The sequence below is a fragment of the Spermophilus citellus genome (assembly GCF_964194105.1).
Source record: "Spermophilus citellus genome assembly, chromosome: 9".
In the NCBI taxonomy this organism is placed as follows: Eukaryota; Metazoa; Chordata; class Mammalia; order Rodentia; family Sciuridae; genus Spermophilus; species Spermophilus citellus.
The window spans coordinates 62,092,816-62,120,102 of record NC_138191.1 but is presented as its reverse complement, the minus strand read 5'-3'; the positions used below and the strand labels follow the sequence as shown (position 1 = coordinate 62,120,102).

At 38.4% G+C, this 27,287-nt stretch overlaps 1 protein-coding gene across 1 annotated transcript in view; it reads right to left on the bottom strand.

Annotated features, from left to right (window-relative positions):
- Nucleotides 1-1,371: 1,371 nt before the first annotated feature.
- LOC308655512 (uncharacterized protein) overlaps nt 1,372-27,287 on the bottom strand; it is a gene marked incomplete at its 3' end in the record, with an annotated part of 47,805 nt that continues 21,889 nt past the window's right edge. Inside the window, exons 11-20 of the mRNA XM_081305600.1 lie at nt 21,094-21,315; nt 8,513-8,720; nt 7,724-7,851; nt 6,462-6,571; nt 6,013-6,206; nt 5,405-5,647; nt 3,959-4,239; nt 2,879-3,091; nt 1,922-2,024; nt 1,372-1,628 (exon numbers count right to left, since the gene is read on the bottom strand). Of these exons, the coding sequence (XP_081161726.1) occupies nt 1,372-1,628; nt 1,922-2,024; nt 2,879-3,091; nt 3,959-4,239; nt 5,405-5,647; nt 6,013-6,206; nt 6,462-6,571; nt 7,724-7,851; nt 8,513-8,720; nt 21,094-21,315 (1,959 nt within the window). The remainder of the gene's footprint in view (nt 1,629-1,921; nt 2,025-2,878; nt 3,092-3,958; nt 4,240-5,404; nt 5,648-6,012; nt 6,207-6,461; nt 6,572-7,723; nt 7,852-8,512; nt 8,721-21,093; nt 21,316-27,287) is intronic.

The following is a 27,287-nucleotide window of genomic DNA, read 5'->3' as shown; positions in this document are numbered from 1 at the left end:
GAATCACTAGCACGGTGGAGATGCTGGATCTGATCATGAAACCTGGTGATTCGAGCTTCAGGGATCATGTCACCCCTTTCCTGAGAAGTAATAAATAAAAACAATAAAACTTAGCAATAAGCAAGGTCAGCCTCATTCTGATTGCCTACACCACTGACTTGTCCTTACTACCTTTAATGAGCAGAAACAATAGACATTTCCATATTTTTCTTTTCCACTCAGGTAGGTCCATGCTACTTCTATAGTTAGTCACATTCCTCTCTCTCTAGTTCCAGAAACATCCAGTCCCTGGAATGTTGGGGTCTGTAGAATACCATCCCAAGGCTCGCTTTTCACCTACGCTACCCAGTTTCCTTGAGTAATCTTAGTCACAACTTGACTTCAATCCTCTTTTCCATCTTTAGGAAAATATGAACCGTGTTTGTAAGAGAAGAAACTGACTCAAAAACAGAATATCTAGGTGATGTGCAGTCAGGCGAGGTCTGAGCCTTAGATGAAGGAAATGGTCCAGGTCACTGAACTATGGAGGGAGAAGTACAAGAAAAGAATGAGGGGATCAAACACCAGAGTTTGCCCATAATGCCTTTCAGAAAAGAGCTATAATCCCCAAATATCCACAGATTCCATGGTAAGCCAGGGAAAATATCGGGATGTTGTCTATCTTATGAGGTGTTCCCACAGGAATTCGCCAAAGAATCTAGGGAGCAGCAACACTGAGGATACCACTAATGGGAAAGGCAGTTTCAATGCCTCACAAGGGTGTGAGATACTCACATTTAGTTATCTCCTCGGGGCATCGCTAACCTCATATAAAACTGGGGACACAACAGCTCTGCTTCACAGCAAATAGATTAGATGAGAGAATGCATGCAGAGGGCTTTGAACAGTGCTTGGGAGAGAAGAACTCCTGCTTATTGAGTGATGATAAACTACAGGACTTGGTGAAACAAGCACTGTAAGTTCAAGGCCATAAGAACCAGAGATGACCTAGGCAAGGACAACAGCAAAGACAAAATGCAAGATGAAATTGATGTAACAGGTATAATCAGGACAAAGGATTTTCATTAACAAATTAACAGAAAAGGCTAATCACTGTGGGACAGAAATGCCTTGCTATAGATTTAATAATTTATATTCTTATTCTACTCCACTCACCATTCTAAATCCAAATATTAATGTACTTGCTTATCACAATAACTTCACAAATATGTCTAACCCCCATTTATATTCTATGCAAAAGGAAAACGGGCACAGAGGACATAGATAACTTGCTTACACCATGTATTTGGTAACAGTGGAGCTTGGATGCACATCCAGCATTCTGATTCCACAGTTCCTGCCCCGAACCACCCTAGTACTCTTCATCTCCCCTCACTGTTTCATGCTCTCATCCTTATAGAGAAAAGACAGAAACACAACCCTAGGCTGAAACAACTGATTCAATACCTGGAGCAGATGTGCCGAATTCCTGTGTTGCTGTGCCAAAATGTTTGCTATTTCTATTTCCATTTGTCTTATTTGCTGCTGATGGAGTCTCTCCTTCTCCTCCATCCTTTGCTGCATCTGCCTACGAATCACCTCTGCACTTTCTGCTTCAGCCTTGGCAGCCTCTGCTTTCACACGTGCCTCTGAGGAGAACAAGGAAAAAGATAAACCTTCTAGGACAGCTCTATCGCTCCTTAGGGCCTCCCATTCTCATTCCTTATTGTTCCAACCCACACAGAAAATTCCTGCCGTTGTTTTTCCTTCCAGATAACCATACTGCAACTGATCCTGCCATACTCAGATACCACCTGTGGGGACAAGAAGCCTCTTTGTCCGTCTTGCTCTAGGTGAATAATCTCAGCTAGGTCAGGATACATGAATTTCAAATTTCTGGACATTTCTTGTCTTTCTTGCATTACTTCTGTTCTCTTCTCACCTTCCATCTCCTTTTCCTTGGCTGTGAGAGCCTGGTCTGTCTGTAGAACAGCGTTACACACAGACTCTTTGGACTTTAAATACTTTTGTAGAGCTTCCTCAGCCTAGGAACCCCCAAAACACAGAGTAAGATCCAGGAAATTGTGTTTATCGATGTGATATAATTATATTTCTTGTTCTATCAATCATCTTTTCCTCTTAGAAGGCATTCTGCCTGCACCTGATGGAGATATCCATCAAGCCTCTCCACAGGTGAGGTTCAGAACCTAGCTGGGCCTATCAGAGCACCCAAGGCCACTTGATGAAAAGAACTCCTTCACAGAAGGAAAAATACTGCAAGTTGAGTGTTTTAAAGACTGGTAAGGATGCTGGGAAAGACATGTTCTGTTCCCGGAGGATTGAGGCACTAAGAGGAATTGAACTTTTATTCAGTTGTATCTTATTGGTTGTCATGTGGGCAAGTCTATTTGAAAATGAAGCCAATTATCAGGAAAATGGAGCAGAATAATGAAACAGGGGTTGGAAAGGAAAAGGAAAGGAAGACAACTGAGGATACTGTTTGAACTCTAGAAAGTATTCATATTAAAAACTTTTGATTTTAGATATATAAACCAATTATAGTTTTTCTTAAATAAGTTACAATAATTGGAATTCTGTTCTGTATAGCCAAAAATGGTCCCTTTGTTGCAGTCAGTACTCATGTTTGCAATAGAATTCTGGTGATTATGGTGATGGTTCAGTTTAATTCCACAGCTATCATTAGCACACCCACATCCTGTGCTAAAATACCAACACCAGGTACATAATTCCCAGGCATGCTCATTCAGTTACAGAGTAACTCAGAGGCAGAGACATAAACTGCACCTCTGTTCCTATGTGCACGTCCTGTCCTCAATGGGTTTTTTAAACAGGCACCTCAGCATTTTACATAATTAATAGATAGAATCCTGGGAAATACCTGTATTCCTTTCCTGGGCTGTTGATGATACTTTGTCATTAGCTCCTTTGTCTTCTGAAGGTAGAGATTATGGCCTCCTGGCTTAGAGTAAAGTCCCTGCTTCACTGCTTCTTCCAGAGGACCAAAAATATCCTGAAGTAAAGCTGAGCAACAATCAGAAGAGGCTTTCTCATTCTGCTTACAAATGTCATTCTGCTTTGCATCTAGTAGGGTCTTCAAAGGGAAAGAACCCACGGAGATATTAGCAACACCTCAGTCTTTCTGAAATTTATTTTTAAAGAGATTCTCTATTTATTTAAGAAACTTCAGAGAATATAAGCAAGACTATACCCTTCCCAGCAAATCTGAAATAGTTACAAGAATGATAGTCTATAAAATATGGCATTTATTTTTGGGTATAAAATTTCCTGAAACCCCTCTCTTGCATTTCTGCTTTAGATGTGATCTTATGTCCACAGACCTCTAAACTTAAATCCTCATTTTAAATGCAGCCTACTCTTTTTCAGCATTTTTAGTTTCAGTATTTTTCTACCTTCAAGAAGTAGAATTGAATAATTAGCTGGAATGACGTCAACTTCCTCTATTAATCCTAGATAGCTCATACTTTAGCAGATCCAAATGACAATTCTCTCTGCTTAATAAAAAGATAAAACATGACTTTGTAAATACAATTATTTTTTTCTTTTCACATTTTTATTGGTTCATTGTAGTTGTATATAATGATGGGATTTGTTTTATGTATTTAAACATGCAAAGAATACAACAATATATTTGGGCAATATTATCCCCTGTAAATACAATGTTTTAAAGGAATGAAATCAATTCAAATTTAGCTCTTGAGTGTAACATGGTAAAGTGGAGCTGTGTGCATAGAGGAAAACTTCAGACCCTAAAGGGCCCAGGTATTTACATTTTGTTTACAAATGAAAAGTGACCATATGTACACATAGGCAAATATCATTATTTTCTAGTCTAATAGGAATTGTTTTTCTTAAAAAAAGTCTTATTGTGTTATTCACAGTAATATTTTTCCTTCTGTTAACCCTAAAGCACATGAATTAGAATAAAACACACAATTACCTCTAATTCCTTCTGGAAACTTTGGTCCTCATCCTTGAAACAGTTCTTTTTGAAGATTTCTATGGCCTCTCTCTCACTGGCTCTGTGCAGGTCCAGTAGCTCCTGGAGGGTCTCTGTGGGCAGCTGCACCTTCTGGCCCATCAGCTGGTCATAGTGGGCAAGTGCCCTTTTTATTGCAGCTGCATTCTCTCTCTGGGCCAGGGTCAGGACTGCGTTCTCCATGCAGGACAGATCTCCACTTCTGATAGCATTGACATAGGTCAGCACCAGGTTCTCTAAACCTGCACAGAGGAAGAGATCCTGGTGTTATTTGCATAAAAAGTCAATGAAACAATTGACTAATTGATTAACTAATGTCAATTAATTCTGAAAACATTTATTCAACAACTTTCTGACCAGTAGATAACTTTCTTTAGGAAATTGTGAGATTAAGAAGACAGGTGTTTCCTTCTTTGGGAAAAGAAATAGGGGCTAAAGAAGAAAATAGGGGAAATGTCTGGATATATGATTGTATGATTTAAAAAAATATTTTTATTAGTTGTTGATATTTTTTTTCTACTTATTTGTATGTGGTTCTGAGAATCAAACCTAGGGCGACACACATGCTAGGCAAGCGCTCTACTGCTGAGCCACAACCCCAGCCCCAAGATATATGATTGTATGATTTTAATCCTTCTCCATAGAGAAATAAGCAGATGATCTTATAAAATCATGCACATTCATGTGATTGGATTTTTTTGCCTCTTTAATCCTCCTTTTATTTCCCTCTGCCTTGGATTTCCATTTTCTTCAAAATTTCCTCTTCTCTCATTTTTTTAAGTATTTAAGTTATCATATTAAGTATGATAGATACCATTCTCTGAAAAGAAGCAAATTATACAATTTAGACCAATTGTCCCTTATTCTGTGTTGGAACTTCCTGGTTTTCCTTCTTTTTCATTTGTTCTCTACTTCCCTCAATAATGCAACAATCATTTACAAAGTTATGAAACCTGAAGTTGTTAGGTAAAGGTAGAGCAAGAAGTCTGACCGGATATCTTTAGAGGGTCTAGTTCGATACTGGACCTTAGTTCAATACTTGTAGCAAGCAAGTTCCATTTTCACAGGGAACAGGTATGTGTCACTATATCTACCAAAATTGTGACACACCACAGGCATCTAATTTATTTGTTGAACAAATGCTGCCAACCTACAGGGAGTAATCTAAATGAACAGGGGAAGACTGAAAGATAAAATATCTAACTTCATCATGTTCCTATTTCATGTAAGCTTATAGGCATTACTAAAACAAATACTAGAAATACTTTTTGTATTCACTATAGCTTTTGCAAACGTGGTGCATATGATTTGCACACTGGTAATTGTTAATGCAATGTTGACCCAAGGACCTTCTTACATGTTAATAATTATGTTGAATAGAAGGGAAATCCTTAAAGAGATACTCACAAGGCCCATTGACCTTGATGCCTCCTGGAAGTGTCTTGATCTTGGACTTGTTGAAGATGTGGGAAGAGAATTCTGCCATTCGTTGCACAAACTGAAAACTCAGCTCATCCTCCTTCAGTGTCTCTAGCTGGGAGACCTTCTTCTGGTGAGTGGGTGAGTCAAAGACAAAGCACTTCTTTGTTGGAAAGAACTTCTGAATACACAGACGAGGCAAATTGAAACTTTGAGTTCTTTGATCACTACCTGGAGAAGAAAAAACAGTATTTATTTTCTTTAGAATTTACATTCACTTTAATCTATTCTCCTCAAATATATGCCCTTTCCCTGGTGTTACTCAACTTATTATGTCATCATATACCGTTAGAAAAATATTAAGGATAACTAATCAGGGGAAAGAAAAAAGGAAAGAATTTTTCCCAAAAACAAGGGAGTAATAAATTTTGATATTAAACATATTACTTCATTTGAAATTAATAATATTCATTATTTATTTTTTAAAACAGCTAGGTGGATAAATAGGGAAAATTATACATTTAGCCTTCTACCCAAAAGAGATCATTTCTTGGGTTACTTTCCTTCTTCTTTCCAAAACCAAAGCATTTATTTACCTTTCTTCATCTTCAGTGAATTCTCCAGGTATTCATCTGCTGTCATGAGTTGTCCATCTCTTTCCAGGCTTAGGTAGAAGTCTCTTAGAGTCCACACCAAGTCTGGAAAGAAGTTTCCAATGTCATCAGCATCTTTCACTCCATTGTCAGGCAATGTCCTTGCCCTGAGTATATCTGTCAGTTCTGTCACATTGCTGAGATGATTAAGGAAAAGTAGAAGAAATAGCACAGCATCTAAGCCTATATTTGATTTCATGTTTCCTAAACCTGCATTTTGCATTTGGCAACTAACAAATCAACATTTCATCATCAGTGAATATGAGGGCTCTTGACTGTACATCCAGTGTCTACCCATTTTCATTTGGGGGATTTACAAAGTTTCACAGACTTGCAGCTGATGAATGGTGTTCTCTGTGGCTTTGGTGCCATCCTGAACCTCACAAGGATACTGCAGTAGGTCAATAGCCCCCTGGTCAATTTTGTTCATGGTATTGTATACAAAGGTGCTGCTCAGAAGGATTACCAGAGCAAAGATCTGGGTATCATTCTTATCATCACCCTAGAAGTCAAACAAATTTAAGTCATGTCAAATGGCATTTCCAAATGAACTATCATTGAAAATAAGATTCTGATATACAAGTGTTAAGCAGGGAAAACACAAGTGATCAAACACATGAACTTCCATAGTTTTCTCATTGATAATTTTACCCTAAAGCATACATTTCTAACTCCAGAGTCCCACTTATAGCCACTGATAGATAATTGCAAAATTAATAGTCAATGGGGTAACCAGAATAGTTAAAATCAAGGTTTTCCGGGTACTAAAACAAAATCAGCCTATGTGAACAATACATATATCTATTTTATCAAATAATTATTATCCACAAGGGAGTTCACATTACTGATCTTATCTAATTTTAATGCTGTGGGATGAACTCATAATTAATATCTCCATTTTGTAAGGAAACTGAAGCTGAAGTTTTGGATTACTATCTTTGCATCTTGGTAGGTAAATCAAATGTAAAAATCAAAACATAAAAAACAAACAGTGGACATTCAAGAGAAAGTTTGGTTAGTTGTAAAAACCAGCTCATGAGAGTCAACTGTGTACATCTCTTCTCAAGTCTGAGTTTAGTGACTTCGCTTGAGTAGCTTGTAATTAATTATGATAGGAATCTTTATGGAATGGTCAAGTTGTACAAATCCAATTCATTTTCTTCTGTGAACTTGTTGCTAAATACTTATTAGAATATAACTAGAGAAGACCCATGCAGTAAAAAAGGATCCATGTGTCTACTTTTCCTATGATGAGTTGGATAAGACCAAAAAGAATATAAAAAATTTAGGGAGACTCACTCTTCTGTCATGGTCAGAAAGCAAAAAGTGCCAGAGCCCTGATTTGAACAGAAGTTCATCTCATCCTGTGCCCACTACTAACCATATAATCTTGTAAAGTGAGTTTATTTGCACCATTTTTATATACCTGGGAACTACTAAGCAAAAACATCAATGTAGTTCTAATACTCATTCTGCATTTTAGGTATATTTTCTCACTTCAGGCTTCCAAACACTATTGAAAATATAAACAAAAAAATGAGGGGCAATATAGTCAAGTAAAAGTACAAATTTATAAAAACAAAATGAAAAACTGCTTGTACAAAACATGTTCAGTGATAAGGAGTTTAATCATAAAAGAATCTTCTGTCCTTACCTTCTCTACATCACCCAGGCCTTCGGTGTCCAGCAGAACTAAGGTGTGGCCTGGCTTCTCAGGTTGAGGCACACACCACATCCAGATTCCCTTGGTGTGAGACTGCACCATGGAGCCCACAGAGAAGCCTGCAGAGGGGAGTGCAGGGGTCGTCACAGAGAAGGGGATCTAGAATTCGTGTATTTTCTTGATGATTCAGTTAGGGTTTAAGGAAAGCAAGATAAGAAAACAGCAGAAAATACAATCTTCATTACAATAGAGAAATGGGGAAATAAAGTCAAATTCTGTAAGTGGAAAATTTTTATGGTTTTTATAATAATATGCAAGTAAATTTTTAAAAGTTTATAATTATGCATATGGACCATCTTATTATCCAAAGTACACGTATGAAGACAGGAATTGGTGTGAATATACTTTGTCTACAATCAGAGATATGAAAAATTGTGCTCTGTATGTGTAATAAGAATTGTAATGCATTCTGCTGTCATATATAAATAATAATAATAATAATAATTATGCATATGGAAATTATTTCATTGATCTCATTCTGTATTAGGGGAATATATTGTGTTTCTCCCTGAAAGACATTAAGATCAACATTTTTAAAAAGTTATATGTCAGGGACAGAAACCTTCCCTTTATCTCCCCAAGTTAAAAGACCCAGGTGTGGCCCAAACACTGGTTTTCACTGTCCCTCCTTGGCACTGTCTTTTTCCCCTCCATCCCCATGCTGGACGCCCATAGTGTGGTGGACAGAGGGCTCAGCAGAGCTCTGTTGGTGGCACTCACCCTTTTTCTTCCCAGCCAGCTGGTTCATCAGGTAGGATTTGCCTGTGCTGCAGAAGCCCACGATGGCCACCACCACCATGGGCTGCGTGATGGCCGACAGGATCTGCAGGGCTTCCTGCTTGACCACTAGCTGCCCCTCCATGTTCTCCATGAGGCACACAGGGCCGGGCATGTAGTCTCTGAGGCCATATCTGGGATGTTCCTTAGTCTTCAAGGGAAGAGGTAGGATGAGCAGCAATTTCTACTCTTTGAGCAGAGAAAGCCGTTTTGCTTACTGAACCTGAAAACATAACTATTCCCCAGCATGGTCTCTTTCTGAAGAGGTTAAAAAACAAAATATAAACAAAGATTATCAAGAGCACCTCGGTAAAGTCGGTCCTAGGCCTGCTATCAGTTACCTTGCTTATTCTTAAATATTTGGTGGACATAGAAAAATTTATTTCCTTAATCTTACCTACTGGTTCTTTGTATCTAACTCCTTCCCCTGGATTTTGGTTTACTTATATTCCTTTTTTTATGTCCCTAGCTTGATTATTTGCCAAATATAAATTTTTGTATTTCTCTTATTTAGGTCCATGTCCAAAGTGAATTGCATTGATTCTAAGCCATTATCTAGCATTAAAAATAATTTGCAGGTGCTTATTTCTTAAAGCTGTACTTTTGAAGTGCTTTTTTACTTAGTTAATAAATCCCTTTATTGAAACAAATGTTCAAAGCATGATGATTTTTCCTGCTATATGAGCGGAAGACAAAACTTCTTTTATTAATGTTTAACCAATTTCTACTTCTGTTCTTTAGTTCCTGTAATCTGAGGAGTCTCTGATAAAATATTTTTAAGCAAATCCTTGCTTTTCTGACTTGTCATGCTGTTAAGAAGAGTTTTCTGCCATTTTACAAAACTAAAAATTCACTATCTGTTTGACTTTATTTTCATGGACATCTTAAAATGAATACTTCTGGACTCTTGTTGTAGCAGACTATATAAGCTGTGGATTTCTTTGTTGTTGTTTTTGTTGTTGACAACCATAAAGATCCATTCTCTCCCTTTCTCATAGCCAAAGCCCTGTCAATCCTCTAGATGAAAGACAAAACAGAAACTGCTGCTTGGAAACAATAGTAGGAAGTCACAAATTGCCTTCACACATGGCACAGCTCCAGGGCATGGAAGTCAGGGAATGCTTGTACTGCAGACAGGGGCAATTTTATGATGAATTTAGAAGCTTAGATGTCAGGTGTCTTTCCATTTTAATGTACTGCTAATGCAATATTGGCACCTTAGATTAGTAGAATTCTGGCTGCCTGACTTACATGTAGCAGAGGCAAGAATCATATTTAGATTAGAAAAATGTGGCAACTCCCAATTATAATCTACACTAATTAGCTATAAAAACAGAAGTTATATGACTAAATCTGTATACAAATATTCTGAGCTTACAAACTTCATGCTTTCGAGTGAATTTACTAATGTGGGAGCTAACAGCTTTAAGGTTTTGGACTTTCTTGTGAATAGCATTAGCATGTGTATTAATAATAGTGCTTTATATATTGTTCCCAGGTGTTCTCTGCGTAACATCTTTAGTGCACATCTTTGAGTATTTATAGTGTTCGAGCCACACTCATACTGCTGCTCTGCAATTTACATCTCAGCCTGAGTGTGTCTCTGGGATGCATTCTCTCCCACTCTAGTAGAGCCCAAGACTTTTATAAATGAAAACAATGTAAGAGTGGATCAAAACACATAGAAATCAGGGCTGAGGGTGTGGCTCAGTGGTAGAGCACTTGCCTAGCATATGTGAGGCACTGGGTTTGATTCTCAGCACCACACATAAATAAGTAAAAAATAAAGGTCCATTGACAACTAAAAAATATTTTTAAAAAGCACATAGAAAACAAATGCACATTTGGATTTGTAGTGAGTTAAATTTAATTTTCAATCTCTCAGCCCTGTAACTGGCTATCACATTGGCATTTCACTCAATTCTTTAAGCCTAAAGTGGAAGTAATGTTTCCTAAAGTGGAAGTAAATTACTCTGTATTTATATCAGTACAGCTATTATTTTAAAAAAGAGGTTTGCAGGAGAGAGAGAAAAAGTTCAAAGAAGAAAAATGCCAAGAAATAAAAGAAAATGCTAAGAAGTGTTGTTGATAGATTTTTCTGGAAGAAAACAATTCTTTTTTAAATCCATGTTAGTCTATCTTGGGTTTTATGTTTTATTGTTGCTGTTTTTATTACATTTGCTTTTGATTTATTTTGTGTAGTTTTGTTCAAAGTTTAGAGGGAGAGGAAAAGGCACTGATCAAAGAGATGCGTGGAAATCAAACAAACATGAGACTCATTAGCATGTGCTATGGAAAGAAGTTGAGAGGAGGAAGGAGTTCCAAGGAGTGACAAAATTGCTAGACCAATATTGAGTTTGGAAATTAAATCTAATCCACAATAAGCCCAAATGTGCATTTGTTTTCTATGTGTTTTGATCCACTCTTGCATCTTGTACATTTATAAAAGTCATGGGCCTCTACCACAGTTGGAAAGAATGCATCCCAGAGGACAGCAATATGGAGCTGTTGAATTAAGTGATCCTAACAGCAGAGACACTAGAGTAGAAAAAATAGGAACCAACACAAAGGGGACTAAGGAGATTGCAGGAATGGATGGCATGGGGGTTTAGGGGGCAAGCCAATATGATAACAATATATTGCTGTTTTCAAGAAACCGCTTCATTGTTCATTCTGGGTTTCAACTTTTCCTTTTTCTTTTCTATTTTCTCTTTTCTTTTTTTGTCCTTAACAATGCCAGCAAATATTTATGTTGGTTGACTTTTTCATTCATTGCTCCCTCATGAAAATAATGAGAACTTCTTAAAATATTCAGGCTACAGTTTAAACAGCAAAACTAGGTGTTAGTAAAGACAAATGTCACTTAGTGACAATTATATGATGGGACATAAGGTGGCAGAAGAAGAAAAACAGTATTAAGACATTTTGAACCCTCAGTTACTCCCCACCGCTATTGTGTCTGATTCAGCAGGAAACAAACTTAGCAGACACTTAATGAATTCTGCTGTCTATGTGGCTACACCACAATTTAGTCTTTACTAGATCCATTATGTAGCATGTCAGGCAGAATGCCACGCTATACTGGATAAAATGTTTTAAGATCTACCGGAACCTTGCAAATCTCTTCCCACCCTTGCCCATGTCCTTACCTTACCTATAAAATCTGGAGCAAAGATCTTTTGGAGCCAGTAGAAAAGCTGCTTCCAGAAGTACTTGGTAAGATTAGTCCCAACAGCTGAACTTTAGTTTAGCTGTGATGAATTCTGATGAGCTCTTCCCCCAATCCTGGGGATTTCCATTCTTTCCCAGCTCCCACCTCCCTGAAGACAACTTGAATTTATATATGTAAGCATGCCAAAAGTCAGAAGGGGTTTACCAAACTTCTCTACAAATAACTGAAACCACAGAGCACATTCAGTGACTAAGTAGTAGCAAAGGGGATATTCTGAGCATCCTCTGGTGGAAGGTTTGGATATATAGTGTAACTGAAGGAGAACTTTGAGCTCTTTTGTGAGTTTTCCAAGGGTGTGTTATTTGAACTAGCTTGAGATAAGATGATATTTATCTCCAACTGGGAAGAACATACTTTAGTAGGTCTGGTAAACTGAAATGTTAAGTGCACCCATGTAGTTGTTAGTTTATTGCTTTTTATGGTAGGTTCCGAAGCTGAGAATTCAATTGATAGGAAAAGACAACGGTCCTGGCATTAGTACACAATGAATGCAGAGAAGGAAGTTATTTTCTAAACATTTGCTATACTCCATGCACAGGGCTCACTAGTTTAGATGGAGTACCCTTTGTTAACTCTCCCAATAAAAATTCCCTCCATTTTAAAACAGCTAGAGCCCTCAGAAGTTCAGTAACCCGTTCAAAACCACAGAGCTACTGATAAACAGACCTTAAGGTTCAAACCAGAGCACTTCCTGGAGTCCTTCTGGTTTGTGTTGTGTCATAATTGCCATCAGCATCATTACTTCTTTTTCATAATTAGATCTCTTTTTATTCTGACAACAATCATATAGGACCATTGGTTTTATCTGTAATTTAGAATAAACACAGGGGTTCTGGGGCTGTGTTGCCTGAGATTTCCTTCCAGAGTCAAGGATTTGCTCGGAAGGTAATGCTACAAAGCAGAGTAGGAGATAAGGAATGAAAACTGGAAGGGAATGAAGCCAAGGAATGGGGCAAGAGCCAGTGGTTCCTTTTGTGTGAACCACGAGGTTAGTCCCTTTAGCTAACTCCAGGAAACCAGGTAAAATCTGCCTGGGAATCTAGCCCTTAGGATGGGAGCTTTTTCCTCCTGCTTCCTTCAATATCTGCAGCATGATCCTGGCAGCCTGACTCCCTGGCATTGCTGGCCTTGCCACATGTGCCTTGAGAGCAAACACTAACTAGGGGATCTGAAATATTTGTTGTAAGACACCAGTGGAATGTGCAGAAAGGGTAAGTGGTAAGGGAAGCTGGGTGGGGCACCCACAGCATCTGTGAAAACCATTTCCTATTTGCCAAGATCCCTTCATATCTCATAGAAAATCCACTCCTTTCTTCAAGACTTCTTCAAATGGATGGCTTGTCATATATACTTTAGGTACCCACAACAGGAAAGTCTAAGCTATAGCCCTCATTATTGCTATGGATTTTATGATCAAAATTGATATGCAAGATCTTCCCCTCTTCTACCCATTCTAGATTATTCATACTTAGCCATCAGTTCTTCCTTTGTACTTACAAGGGATCCTAAAAAGTCTGTTTCTGTTCCAGTTAGGCTGTGCTTGTTTCCAATACATTTAAACCAACCACAGAAATAACAACAGACTCCCAATGAATCCTTGAGAACCAGACATACTCTTCCTTCCTCCTATCATGTACTATCTGCTCACATAAATCATGGTTGGTTAAGTCTGCCAATAAAAAAAAAATCTCACTCATTGTTTGCAGTATGATTCAATAGTAAGTTTACAAGAGATCTATTGGATGACAGCTGTAGATTTAGATGTGTTGGAACATTACTAAGACCCTTCGGAGAAATGCTACCTAACTTTACCCTAAGAACCATTCTTATACTCCAGCAGAAACATAGGATGTTGTCAGTGTATCAGAAATTCATGATCGAGTCCATGGAGAATATGTCTATTTATCCCTTGGTACTGAATTCTCCAGTTACTGTAGAACTGCCTATATCCACTTCAGTTTTGTCCATTTTGACTTCAACACCTGAGAACACCCATTATTAGTGATATAAATGTTTATAATTTTATATCTTCTTCATTAGAATATTTATTAGTATGTATTATTCTTCTATCTCTTCTACCTCTTTTGATTCAAAGTGAATTTTGTTTGATATTAGGGTGACTGTACTAATCGTCATAGTAGGGCCAGTATTCACATGTAATATTTACCATGGGGATTATATTTAATATCTTTTTTTCTTGGTACCAAGGATGGAACTCAGGGGCACCCAACCACCAAGCCACATCCCTAACCCTATTTTGTATTCTATTTAGAGACAGGGACTCACCAGAGCTACTTAGCTCCTCAATTTTGCCGAGGCTGGCTTTGACCTCGTGATCCTCCTCAACCTCCTGAGCTGCTGGAATTATAGACGTGTGCTGCCACCCCCAGCTTATATTTAATATCTTAAAGCCATAAAACTCTAATAGAAACTTATGCCAGCTTCATTTCAATAACATACAAAAGACTTAATCTTCAAGAGGTTCTTCCTCACCCCTTTCAGTCATTGATATGATGAAATTATACCTTCATACATTATATGCCAAAAAACATGAACTAATCATTTTTTGGAACAACACTGTCTCTTAAATCATGTGGACAATGAAATACAGAGTTAAAAGCCATAGTTACAATGATGATAGCTTTAAAGTAATAACAACTAAAGCCAGCAGCTGAACTCTTCAGATCAGGCTATCAGCCTACTTTCTCCCTTGCCTCCCCATCCCTCAGATTCAATGAATCAGAAACTAAGGGTTTTCTGCTCAGAAACTAGGGATTAAGCTGTGAGTGAGTATCTCCTGCTGGATTCCTGTGCAGGTCAGTGTGGTCAAGATAAAGCTGCCAGTCTGCTCCATTTCCTCTTTCCACTTTTCTGTTGCTACTTTAGGGAAGAAATTTAAAACAAACTGAGGGCGTATTGTTTCATTCTCACAAAGAAAATGGAGCAAAAAATTGAACTAAAAAGTAATTTATATAGCGGTTTTTTGTTTGATCTAAGAATAGAAATATTTTTTATTGTTCCTAGAATTAAGGATTTTTAGTTAACCTTCCAATGTTTGGATGATCCAATGTTTGGATCATTTATTTAGAAACAGTTCAGGATAAATAAACTTTGACCATTTAGTAGTGATATTTGAGAGTTGATCAGAGAGACTGAAAGTTAATTATTCCATATAAAACCAGCTTTATCAAATGTATGTAGTATTGGATGTTGTTAATACAAGGAACAATCACTTTTTTTCAACATTGCTCATTTTATTGTAGCCACTACCCACTTTCTTCTATTCTTTTTTAATTAATCAACCTAGTATTTTTAATCAACAGGTAATAAATAATTTTTTATAAGATGGAAATTGCACCTTAAGAAACACCTTTTCTATTTTTTCATTTCCTGTCAGGGCACAATCACAAAATCATTGTCTGAGGACAGAAGGAGAAAGGTGGAAGAGGCAACCCCACAGCAGTGCCTCTGCCTCCATGAGGCAGGAACACCCATAGACAGACAGGATAAGGGCCTCAGAGAAGGCAAAAGGGGAGGAGAATATCATGATATATCGGAAGGAAACGTCAGACCTATAGAACATCCTGTCACTGCCCCTGACAGCTTTAACCACAATGGCTCTTTTTTTAGCTACCCTACACCTACCGTTAACGATAGCTGACCACCAAATCTACCCTTATGTAAAGTGCTTCCTCTCCCCAACAGACATGTCAAACCACAAGGTTGGATGGGTCCTCTTAATTATGTAAATAAGGCATTAAACTTATGCACTTATTAAGCTCAGAACATGAAGAGCTCAATTTGTCCCACACCCTACCAGTCACCTGCACTGGACCATCAGTTATGGTTTTAAAAATCTCTAGACAACAGACACCCATTGGCATCTGTCTCTTGAAACCCCCTCCCATTTTGGGAGCTGTGCTTTCTATTACTCTAATAAATCCAGTTACTTTGCTCTCACCCTATGTCCACAGATTTCATTCCTTGAATTTGTGAGACAACAATCTACTTGACATTCATGCTCCATGTAACACCAGGAATCTGGATGTTGGTCTTTCAGTTGGGGAAAGGACTTCAGTTCTCCTTCCTCAGAGGAGCGTGGAAAGCACTCCTCAGTTTCTCAAGCAGGGCTCCTTTCTGCCATTCTCCGGTAGATGCCCCAGGAGAAGCAGCACATCCTCAGAAATAGGGCAAGCACTTTGGCAAGAATTTGGCCTCATAGACACCTCTGGACCAAACAGAGATGCTGGCAATTGGGAGCACAGCACCCAGCAGGTGGAACACCTCAGAACCACTTGTGTGCCCCTCTAATGTCTCTGTCCACCCACCAGTTAGGATGAGAACTAGAGACTCGCCATTCCCAGTGACCTTGACTCCTTCCCTGAGGGTCTTGGTCCTTGCGTTGGTGAAGATCTAAGAATAGAAATATTTTTTATTGTTCCTAGAATTAAGGATTTTTAGTTTTCCAATATGTCCTCAGTATGGGATAGAAACAATTTTCCAACATGTCCTCAGTATGGGATAGGAACTCCTTTTCATATTTTGTCTGGTGAAAGATAAAACATCCGATTTCAAAAGATATGCCTAGTATCCTCCATAGATATGTTGGAAATTTTAGCTTTGAGACTTTCACCTGAGAAAGAGAGAAAATGGAGTTGCAGTAAGCACAGTCTTGGGATAAGGCAGCTCTAGAATTTTGACTGGTGATTCTTGTTCTTTGTAGTTATTTTTTCTTACAGATCTATTTTTACAAATTCATTCAATGCCTGAGTGCAGATCAAAATCATACCAATGATGTATCTCTGGAAATAAAATAGTAGGAAGCATTTTCCAAGGCAAAGAAATTTATAGCTGATATCCACAGAAACAGGAATCGCTCATGGATTATTAAGAGTTTCAAGGATGATGTTGAATAGAAGTGGTGAAACAGGACATCCTGGTCTTGTTCCAGTTTTTAGAGGGAATGCTTTCAATATTTCTCCATTTAGAATGATGCTGGCATTGGGTTTAGCACAGATAGCTTTTACAATGTTGAGGTATGTTCCTACTATCCCTAGTTTTTCAAGTTTTGAACATGAAGTTGTGCTGTATTTTGTCAAATGTTTTTTCTGCACCTATTGAGATGACCACATGATTCTTGTTTTTAACTCTACTAATTTGATGAATTATTTTTATTGATTTCCGTATGTTGAACCAATCTTGCATCCCTGGGATAAACCCCACTTGATTGTAGTGCACTATCTTTTTAATATGTTTTTGTATGCAATTTCCCAGAATTTTATTGAGAATTTTTCATCTATGTTCATCAGGGATGTTGGTCTGAAGATTTTTTCCTTTATGTGTCTTTGTCTGGTTTAGGTATCAGGGTGATATTAGCCTCATAGAATGAGTTTAGAAGTGTTCCATCCTTTTCTATTTCATAGAATATTTTGAGGAGTATTGGTGTTAAATCTTCTTTGAATGTCTTCTAGAACTCTGCTGAGAATCCATCTAGTCCTGGGCTTTTCTTGGTTGGTAGGCTATTGAGGGTGTTTTTTTTTTTATTTCATTACTTGAAATTGATCTGTTTAAATCATGTATGACCTCCTCATTCAGTTTGGGTAAGTCATGTCTCTAGAAATTTGTTGACATCTTCGATACTTTCTATTTTATTGGAATATACATTTTCAAGATACCTTCTAATTGTCTTCTGTATTTTAGACACTTCCATTTTGATATTTCCTTCTTCATCTTGTATGTTAGTAATTTGAGTTTTCTTTCTCCTTCTCTTTGTTAGCATGGCCATGGGTTTATCTATTTCATTTATTTTTTTCAAAGAACCAATTTTTTTTGTTTTGTCAATTTTTTCAATTGTTTCTTTTGTTTTGATTTCATTGATTTCAGCTCTGATTTTAATTATTTCCTGTGTTCTACTGCCTTTGGTGTTGATTTGTTCTTAAAGGATGTGATTGTTTAAGAGAAGTAAATAGGTTCCGTTCTCCTTCATGAACATGACATAGGAAGTTATGGCAGTCCTAGAAGCCCACAGAAGTCAGGTCATGTTTCTCGACTGGAGAGGCTGCCTGCTTCCCTCACTACAGGGGATCTTGTTTCTGGTTTTTCTTCCAAGCTGGACAACCTCCCTGAGAACTTCCCTGTGACCCCTTCCTAGTGAGACTTTGCTTCCCAGAGGCCTCTCACTGGGATGCTGGCAGCTTGGTTACATGTTCTTACTTCCTGCTTTTGAGGAATATATGCTTGTGTGACAGAATGTAATTTGAGACTGAGGAGGCCAGAAGGAGACCATGCAACTCTCTCCTCAGCTTTCCTGCTTCTTTATGTTATTTCCAGTTCTCTAGGACACAGGTCTTCTCCATTTCTTTGTATTTCCAAGTTCCCAGCCCTAACTTCTAGTCCACAAGAGGAGTTTCCTGAAGACATGGACGGCAGGCTGTGGACACTATCTGAGAACAGGAACAAGGAGTTTTAGAAGTGGGCCAAATACCATGTGGAGGAGGAGTAGGTGTGCACTGGTCTTCCTAAAAAAGTTGTTGAGAGGGTCCTTGAGATAGATCCATTATACATTCAAAATTTCAACAAATATATGTTGATTTTCAAGAATGAGAGAGGTCTTTTCCCTGGAAACTTATTCGTGGTATATATAAACATTAACCCAACAGGTGATGACTTATAACTAACTTTACACTGGGTAGAGAATCACTTTTCTCTGCTTTCATTGTTTTATCACCTCCCTTTTGACTTCTTCATGATATATAAATAGATATAATTTCATGCCAACATTTCCTTATTGAGGTTTCACTTTCCATTGCTGGTCATGTGTATTGAGAAGACGTGATGGGACACCAGAACTCTAGCCTACCCCCTCATTGCCCTTCACCAGACTATCCCAGTGTGCTCTATTCAGCGTATTCCCTTGAGTGACAGCAGCAGGTCCCTGGGGACTGGTTCAGTGATAGAACTTCTGTTATCAGTGGTTTTTATTGGGGAAACTGAAAGGTGACTGACCATTACTTTAAGATCCTAAAGAAAGCACAGATGTGTTCTTAAGACATTAGAGGCAAGGAACAAATAAGGAGTATTTGCAATGTTGCAGTCTTGTGGCTCTGTGGACACTAAGCAGATTCCTCTGTCAGAATTTGATCTTCATATAAAATGTGTGGTTTTATTTCAGCATGATAGAAGGGCTATGGCAGGAATGAGGTTTGCACGAATACTTTGTTTACTATTTTAAACATCCTACTTTTAAGCCATTCTTGGGTAGTTACTATGAGTGAGAAATCCTAAGAACTCAGGGCTCATTGGTGTCCAGTTCATCAGAGAAATAGGCACCAGTTTCACACTAGGGTACAGGTCCCTTTGCTTCAATGAGTTTTTTCAGCACTAGTTCCTACAATTGTGTCCTTCATTTTGAGAGCACTAGAGACTGAGGAACAGGGTGAGGACCTCATCAGTTGGTGCCCGATTGGATAAAAACGAATGTGATTAATCAGCCAATACCTAGTATTTAGCAAAATTGTAGACTAACACACAGTTCATTCTGGCTGGAAGTCTTAAGCATTACACAGCTGAAAAGAATTCCTGAAATACTGAGTTAACCCTGAAGAAAATTTTCCCTTCTAATTCACCATCTTTATAAATCTGGGAGGAAATTTAAAGACCATTCATTCCAGTTTAATATCTTAGAGGAGTTGTATCTGAACATATACTGGTGAATAAACTTTTAAGGACAATTGAAAGGCCATAATGAAAACAAAATCAAGATGCAGGTCTTGGGCTTTCTTGTTCCCTGTTCTTGTGAGTAAATTATTCCTGTTGGGCCTACTTGTACGATTTCTAGTAGTATTAAAAGCTTTCGTCCTGTCCTGGGAGCTTTTTAATTTGTATTTATTTGTTTGAATAGGTGACAAATTCACCTAAAGTGTTAAAGTTGTGGAAGAATATACAATATAAAGTTGGTTGTTTTCTTATTTCTTACTTCAGCTATCTAAGACCCAATCTATTGTGACCATGGATACTAATGTCTTTTGTGTTTTTCCAGAGGTAGACAATAACATGTATGCACATACACTATGTTCTTAATTCAGTGATAATATGTATATACACTTTCTGCATCTTATTTTTCACTTATTATATATCTTGGAGAACTTCTCATATCAATACCAATAAAGCTTTGCCTTTCATATCAGTGAAAATGCAGAGTATTCTTCTGAAAGTATGTCCCAAGGTTTATGTTATCAATATCTGATTGTGTCAGTCAGCTCTATGGCTCTATGGCTACATCTAACAAGAACAACTTAGAGAGAGAAAGTTTATTTTGGTCAGAGTTTTAGAGGTCCGTTCTGTGGTCAGTCAACTCTATTGCTCTAGGCCTGAGATGGAAATGGTGGGAAGGAAATAGCAGAGGAGAGCTGCTCAGCTCATGGTAGCCAGGAAACAAAGAGAGAGAATGACAGAGGACACTCAAGGAGCCAGGGATAAGATATAATCCCTAAGGACACAACCTCAATGACCTATTTCCTCCAGGCATGCACAACCTACCTACAGTTAATAGGAGTTCATTTAAATTATTAACCCATCAAATGGATTAATTCTCTCATCATTGTCTAAAACTCCACCTTCAAACTGTACTGGATTGGGTATGTATCATGATTTCAAACATGAGCTTTTGGGAGACATTTAAGATCAAAACAATAGCAGTGACTGAGGGACTTCAAAGTTTTGTTTTTCAGTCTTTTGTCATTACAGCATACCATTAACAATGCCCATTTCATCTTGGGTAAATAAGTCTATAAGAGAAATGACTAAATGGGTAATTGCTAGATCAGAGATATCTGCATTCTAATTTTTAATGTATAGTAGCAGCCATTCACAATCCCAATAGCAAATAAGAGAGGCCACTGATTACACCAAACCCTTGTTAGCTCAGGGTCCTGGAAAAATTACCCTTCCTTACCCGTAAATGAAGTGAAACACAAACTTCCTAATTTCATTTTGCACAACTTTTATTATCAGTAAAGTCAAAAATTTTATCATATCTCTGCTGATTTAGAAATGTGGTTGTTTGTCTCTTCTCACAAGAGCTCATCATTAGTTATAATATCATCATGTCTAAAATCAAACTGCAAATGTTTTCTTCATCTTGGCATTTGTCTTTGCTTTACTCAAAACTTTTCTACTAACAGTTTTATTATCTCCTTATTTGTTTCCCATTTGTTTATATTGTTTACTTAAATATTGAACAACAGTGTTGTGTAATTAAAATTTAAATTTTTATTTTATTATTTTCTTAGGAGAAGTGCCTTCGTAATTGATCACATATATTCCTCACTATATCCAAGAGTGTTTCAGCAGAAGTTCCTACCCTTATCACAGAGGAAACAAAATCAAGGATCTGTGAGACAGTTGAGGATTTTTTGGTGTTGATGTCATCTAGTTCATCTCGTAGTCGATCTATCTCTTTTCTTAGCTTCTCAGCTTCCTTTTGAAATCCTTCAGTCAGAAGTTTTTCTTGGACCTGTGAAAGAGAAGAAGTCCACTTTTGAAAATCCCATTACTAACAGACAGAGTTTTGTGTTGAACAACTTCAGCAGTTAATCATGTGTTCATTTCTCTACCACCTTAGAATGTTTTTTGATGTCTCTAGACATTTGGACTTGGATAATGGGACAATCCATGGTTCATATATTTGTGAGATTTCCTCAGCACCACCGGGCTATGTTGGAGAGATGTTTTGTTCAAGCCCAGAGACTATCCTGAGCCATATGATGTCAGAATAGATGCACCCAGTGCTTGCCTTCTCCTCTGTGGACTAGAAACAAAGCAATAGTTGTGGAACTGCATGTGGAGGTCAGTGGCCCTGGGAGAGCACTAGAGTTCAGCAGCAGAGAGATGGGGACCTGGTGAAAACACAGAATCTTGGGATAACAGCATAGCAAGAGAAACAGAATGCCCCAGTACCTACTGCCCATCACTGAGGTCAGGTATTAGGATCTTCTCTCAATGGGAATAAAGGGGAAAGAGTCCCAGCCAGCTCCACTGGTGCACAGGTCAATATGTTGCAGACATACAATTTAAATAAGTAAGAGACCTGAGGTCTACACTTTAGGTTTGTTCCATCTCCCAACAAACCCTCATGGTGCTTAAGCCAGGAGTCATCTTGAGAAGGGTCCCATTGTCAGAGTTTTCCCTGCTCAGGAGGGGCATAGTCCCATTTCTAGGACAACATGGACTTTCCACTGCATTGTTTCAGTGGGTGACTGTTTTTTGAGAGGGCCTTGGCTCAGGGGACTGGCTCTGACACAAACTCACTAAGAGTCCCATTCTGTGGAATGCGGGCTGTGAAGCTAAGGGGAGCAGAGGCTGTCACCATCTACAATCGTCTGACCAGGGAACCTGTCATCTGAAAAAAGGGACTGAGCAGTTGCAAGTGGTCTCTCATGGCTACCAGGCCTGAAGATGCCAGGATTACGATGACAGATTATGTGGATCCCACTGTTCCCTTCCCATCACAAAACTGTATTGTTCTAGTGTCCAGTCTGCCCCTGACACCTTCATTCCCAATTACCTGCCCTGAGAAACTTTGCTCAGAAATTTGCCCTGCCTCAGGACACACAGCCTGAGACATGCCAGAGGGAATCTAGGCCTGGCAAAACCCATCTTACACAGGATCTAGCTCTGGCCTGCATCTAGCTAAAAGGAGTTTCAGTTAGCTTCACGGGTCTCACTGCCTGTGGCTCCTTGGTGGCTACCACAAGTTAAAGAATGGTGGGGAGGAATGAAAAAAACCCACCCCTGGGAAGCACATTCTAAGATTAGCAGAGAAGCTGACTTAAAATAGGCTTTTCTTACTTTTCCAAGCATCTCAAGTGGAAGGATTTGTTTTCTTCTTTAAAAAAAAAAAAATCTTTTCTTTTGTTTTTTCATTTGCTATTATTTATTTTTATCTTTTATTTAACTTTTCTTGTTAGTTTTATTTTTTATTAAAATTTAATGTTTTATTTAAGTAATATTTTCTCTTTTCTCCTTGTTGTTCTCCTTGACTTTATTTTTGTGATTTTTACTATTTTACTTTATTTTTGGATTGAGCTCAGAGCCTTACACAAATTGCATGGCTGCTCAGTTGATGAGCTGCATTCCCAGGCCAGTTGAGAGGAATTGTATCCAGCTCCAGCTTTGACAGACTTGAAACCTGACAGACACTTCAGGTGGGTACAAGTAGGGAGGCTCTGAGTTCCCACTCCTGGGAAGACACTCCACAATAGTGAAGAGAAGAATTACAGAACTTTTGCTGACATCATTTTTATGCATTATTTCTGCATTGGCTGCACCTGCAACTTGTCAGAACATGCATTGTTGATAAGACTAGATGTGAATGCCACTAGAGGAGAACTGTGATTCTGACTCCCACTTCTCCCCATGAACCACCTAGACATGCACCAATATTTAATCAGAGGACAAGAACTTCATGCCCTGTACCATGACTGGAGCATCTGTATCAGAATCATATTAAAAAAAAAAAACAGAGCCAATATCAACCCCCATCACTTGATAGAAATAATCAATCCCACTGTAATAGTAAACATAGAAATGCATACACTATGTCCACACAACTCCTGGATGAATTACCAGAATGGCCTCACTCTTGTGAGACCTATAGATATAAGATAATAAATTGGAAAATCTAGAAGAAAAGAAGAACTTTCTGGTCACATGCAATCTGCCACAATTGAACCAAAGGTGGGTGTGTGGCACATGCCTATAATTTCAGTGGCTTGGGAGGCTGAGGCAGGATAATTCCAAGTTCAAGTTCAGCCTCAGCAACTTAGCAAGTTTCTAAACAAGTTAGAACCTGTCTCAAATTTTAAAATAAAAACAAGGGCTGAGGATGTGGCTCAGTGGCTAAGTGCCCTAGGGTTCAATCTCTGGTGAAAACAAAACAAAACAAACAAACAAAAAACAAGAAGATACAAAAACCTAAATAGAGAAATAACAAGTGCAACATGGCAGGCGGGCGCGGAGAGATCAAGTCTCTGACCTCTTCAGCTGCACGGGCATAGGGAGTCTTAAACCATCGAAATGCTGTTTGCTCAGGAGCTCTAGGCAATGCTGAGCTGACGTGGGTCTAGGGTGAACAATCTGCGCCTCTCAGAACATACACCGAGCCTGGAGCGGCTGAATTCAGGCTCCCATTTGCCTGCGTCTTACAAACTGCTGTGACTCAGCACTAAACGATCCCGATCCCACTGAGACAAATTGTCCGCTTTTCCTGATCCTGTGGAGGAGGTTAATACCAACCAAGCATCCATAGGCAGTGGCCACAGGATTGAGACGGGGCTTGGGAGAGCCCGTCAGGACCCACCCGTTGCATCGGTCACCCAGCAAAGGGAACGAACTGTCACCATTTGCATGGGATATAACCATGGCAGAGAACTGACGTCGCGAGAATGCCGTGGAGGAGATAACTTCAATGAAACCAGCGGCGGCAGGTGTGTAACCCCCTAGCCACCCCCTCCACACAGGTCATAGTCAGACCGAGGGAACAGCGATGCGGGACCCACAGTGCGGGACCCACAGTGTGGGACCCCCGGCTACCGCTCCCAGCAGCGCTGACAACTGAGGTCTCTTGCACCAGCTACCGGGGTCTTGGGTACTGGAGGGCAAGCAAAATACACTGAGGGTTCTCAGCCTCAAGCTCCACAACCTTAGGGTCTGAGGGACTGGCAAACAGGGAGAGTGTGCCCAGTCATTCCAGAAAATAGGGCTCCTGGGAGCAGCAGACCTGGCGTGTAGCCAGTATTGTGGTGAGCGTCACCAATGAACTGGGCCTGGCTAGAGGAAAAGTGGGGAAGTATCTAGAGCACAAGAAAGGGCCCTAGGCACTCAGGATTGGAGACCCGCCCAGTCGGGAGGAAGAGCTGCTGCACAGTGATTGGTTCCCGCGTATTGAGAGGAGAAGCTTGGCCCAGTGGGCACAGCTCCACCTACTGGAAGAGAAATTAATTGAACTCTAAGACTGCACTTTTAAAAATTTTTTTGATTTCTTTTATTGTTTTTTATTTTTATTTTTTATTATTTTTTTAATTTTTAATTTTTATTTTTTTTATTTTTTTTAATTTTTTCTTTTTATTTTCTATTTTTTTCTTTTGTATTTTCATTTCTTTTCAATTTCCTTATTCCCCTTTCCCTGAATTCTACCTGTTTACTCTCAATCTCTTTAGTGACTTCTTCCCTTCCCTTCTAATACCTTTCCTCCCAAGCATCATGACGCTGTTTATGTGTAATTTACTAAATATGTATAGGTAAATGTTCCGAGGCATTATATAGTGCTATCAAGTCCCTAGCTACCCCCAAATACACCAGACCATTCTCCTGTTAATATCCCTCATCAGTAGAGCAACCTTCCAAGGTTGCCAAGAGATACCAACCTCAATACCATCACATCACTCGACCTAAATATGTCCCAAGACCAAATCGCAGACTGCTATATGCCATCAGAATCCGTACACAGTTTAGGAAATGAATGAATCTGCACTAAAGTGCAACAAAACTCATCATCTCTAGTCATAGTCTCCCATCACAAAAGAGAGACCCCAGAGACACACAAAACCAAATAAATTTATAAGAGTAAACAGTAACTCAGCAGTCAAACAGAATAAGAAGTAACATGAGCAGCATGAAAAAGCAAGGAAGAAAAGGAGTACAAACAATGCAGGACAACCTAAATATACAGGAGGACCTAGAGGCATCAGAAAAATGGTCAAGTAAAGAACTCAAGGAACACCTTAGACAGATGGAATGGAACCTTAAAGAGGACACGAGACAGCAAATTCAAACAATGAAAGAACACATTGAAAATGAATTACATAAAGAGATAAAAGAAGAAGTTAAGCATCTTTATCAGGAGATAGAGATTATTAAAAAAATCAATCAATAATTCTAGAAATGAAGGAAACTATAAACCAAATTAAAAACTCAAATGAGAGTATCACTAACAGAGTGGAGCAAGTAGAAGCCAGAACGTCAGATAATGAAGACAAAATATATCATCTTGAAAAGAGTCTAGCCAACACAGAAAGGCTGGTAAAAAATCACAAGAAAAACATCCAAGAGATATGGGATAACATAAAAAACCAAACTTAAGAATCATCAGGATAGAGGAATGTATAGAGGTTCAAACCAAGGGAATGAGCAACTGTTGAATGAAATAATTATAGAAAACCTACCAGATATAAAAAAGGAAATGGATGTACAAATTGTAGATGCATACAGGACACCGGGCATACAAAATCATAGTAGACCAACACCAAGACACATTGTTATGAAGATGTCCAATATACAGAACAAAGAGAAAATATTAAAAGCTACAAGAGAAAGGACGCAGATTACATTCAGGGGTAAACCAATAAGGTTAACAACGGATTTTTTATCACAGATGCTGAAAGTGAGAAGATCCTGGAACAATGTATTTCCAACACTGAAAGACAATGGATGCCAACCAAGAATTTTGTATCCAGCAAAATTAAGCTTCAGTTAAGACAACGAAATGAAAATCTTTCATGATAAACAAAAGTTAAAAGAATTTGCAGCCAGAAAACCAGCATTGCAAAGAATCTTGAGCAAAACACTACACGGGAGGAAGAAATGAAAAACAGTAACCAAAACCAACAGTGGGAAGTACCTCAGTAAAGCAAGAGGGTGGGGGAAAAGCTAATCATGGAGAAAAAAAACAAATTAAATTAAAATAAAAAAAGATAAATAAGCAAACATGGCTAGAAGTACAAAGCATATATCAATAGTAACTCTAAATGTTAATGGCTTAAACTCACCAATAAAGCAACATATGCTGGTAACATGGATTAAAAAAACAAATCCAACAATATGCTGCCTCCAGGAGACACATCTGATTGGAAAAGACATACACAGGCTGAAGGTGAAAGGTTGGGAAAAAACATACCACGCACACAGTCCTCATGAGCAAGCAGGGGTGCCCATCCTCATATCAAATAAAATCGACTTCAAGACTAAGTTAATCAAAAGGGATAAGGAAGGACATTATATACTGTTAAAAGGAACCATTAACCAACAAGACACAACAATTATCAATATTAATGCACCAAATAATGGTGCTGCGACATTCATAAAACAAATTCTCCTCAAGTTCAAGAATCAAATAGACGACAAGACAATAATTATGGGTGACTTCAACACACCTCTCTCACCATTGGACAGATCCTTCAAACAAAAGTTGAATAAAGAAACTATAGAACTCAATAACACAATCAATAACCTAGACTTAAATGACATATATAGAATATATCAATCATCATCAAGTGGATATACTTTTTTCTCAGCAGCACATGGATCCTTCTCAAAAATAGACCATATATTATGCCATAGGGCAACCCTCAGTAAATATAAAGGGGTGGAGATAATACCATGCATTTTATCTGATCATAATGGAATGAAACTGGAAATCAATGATAAAAG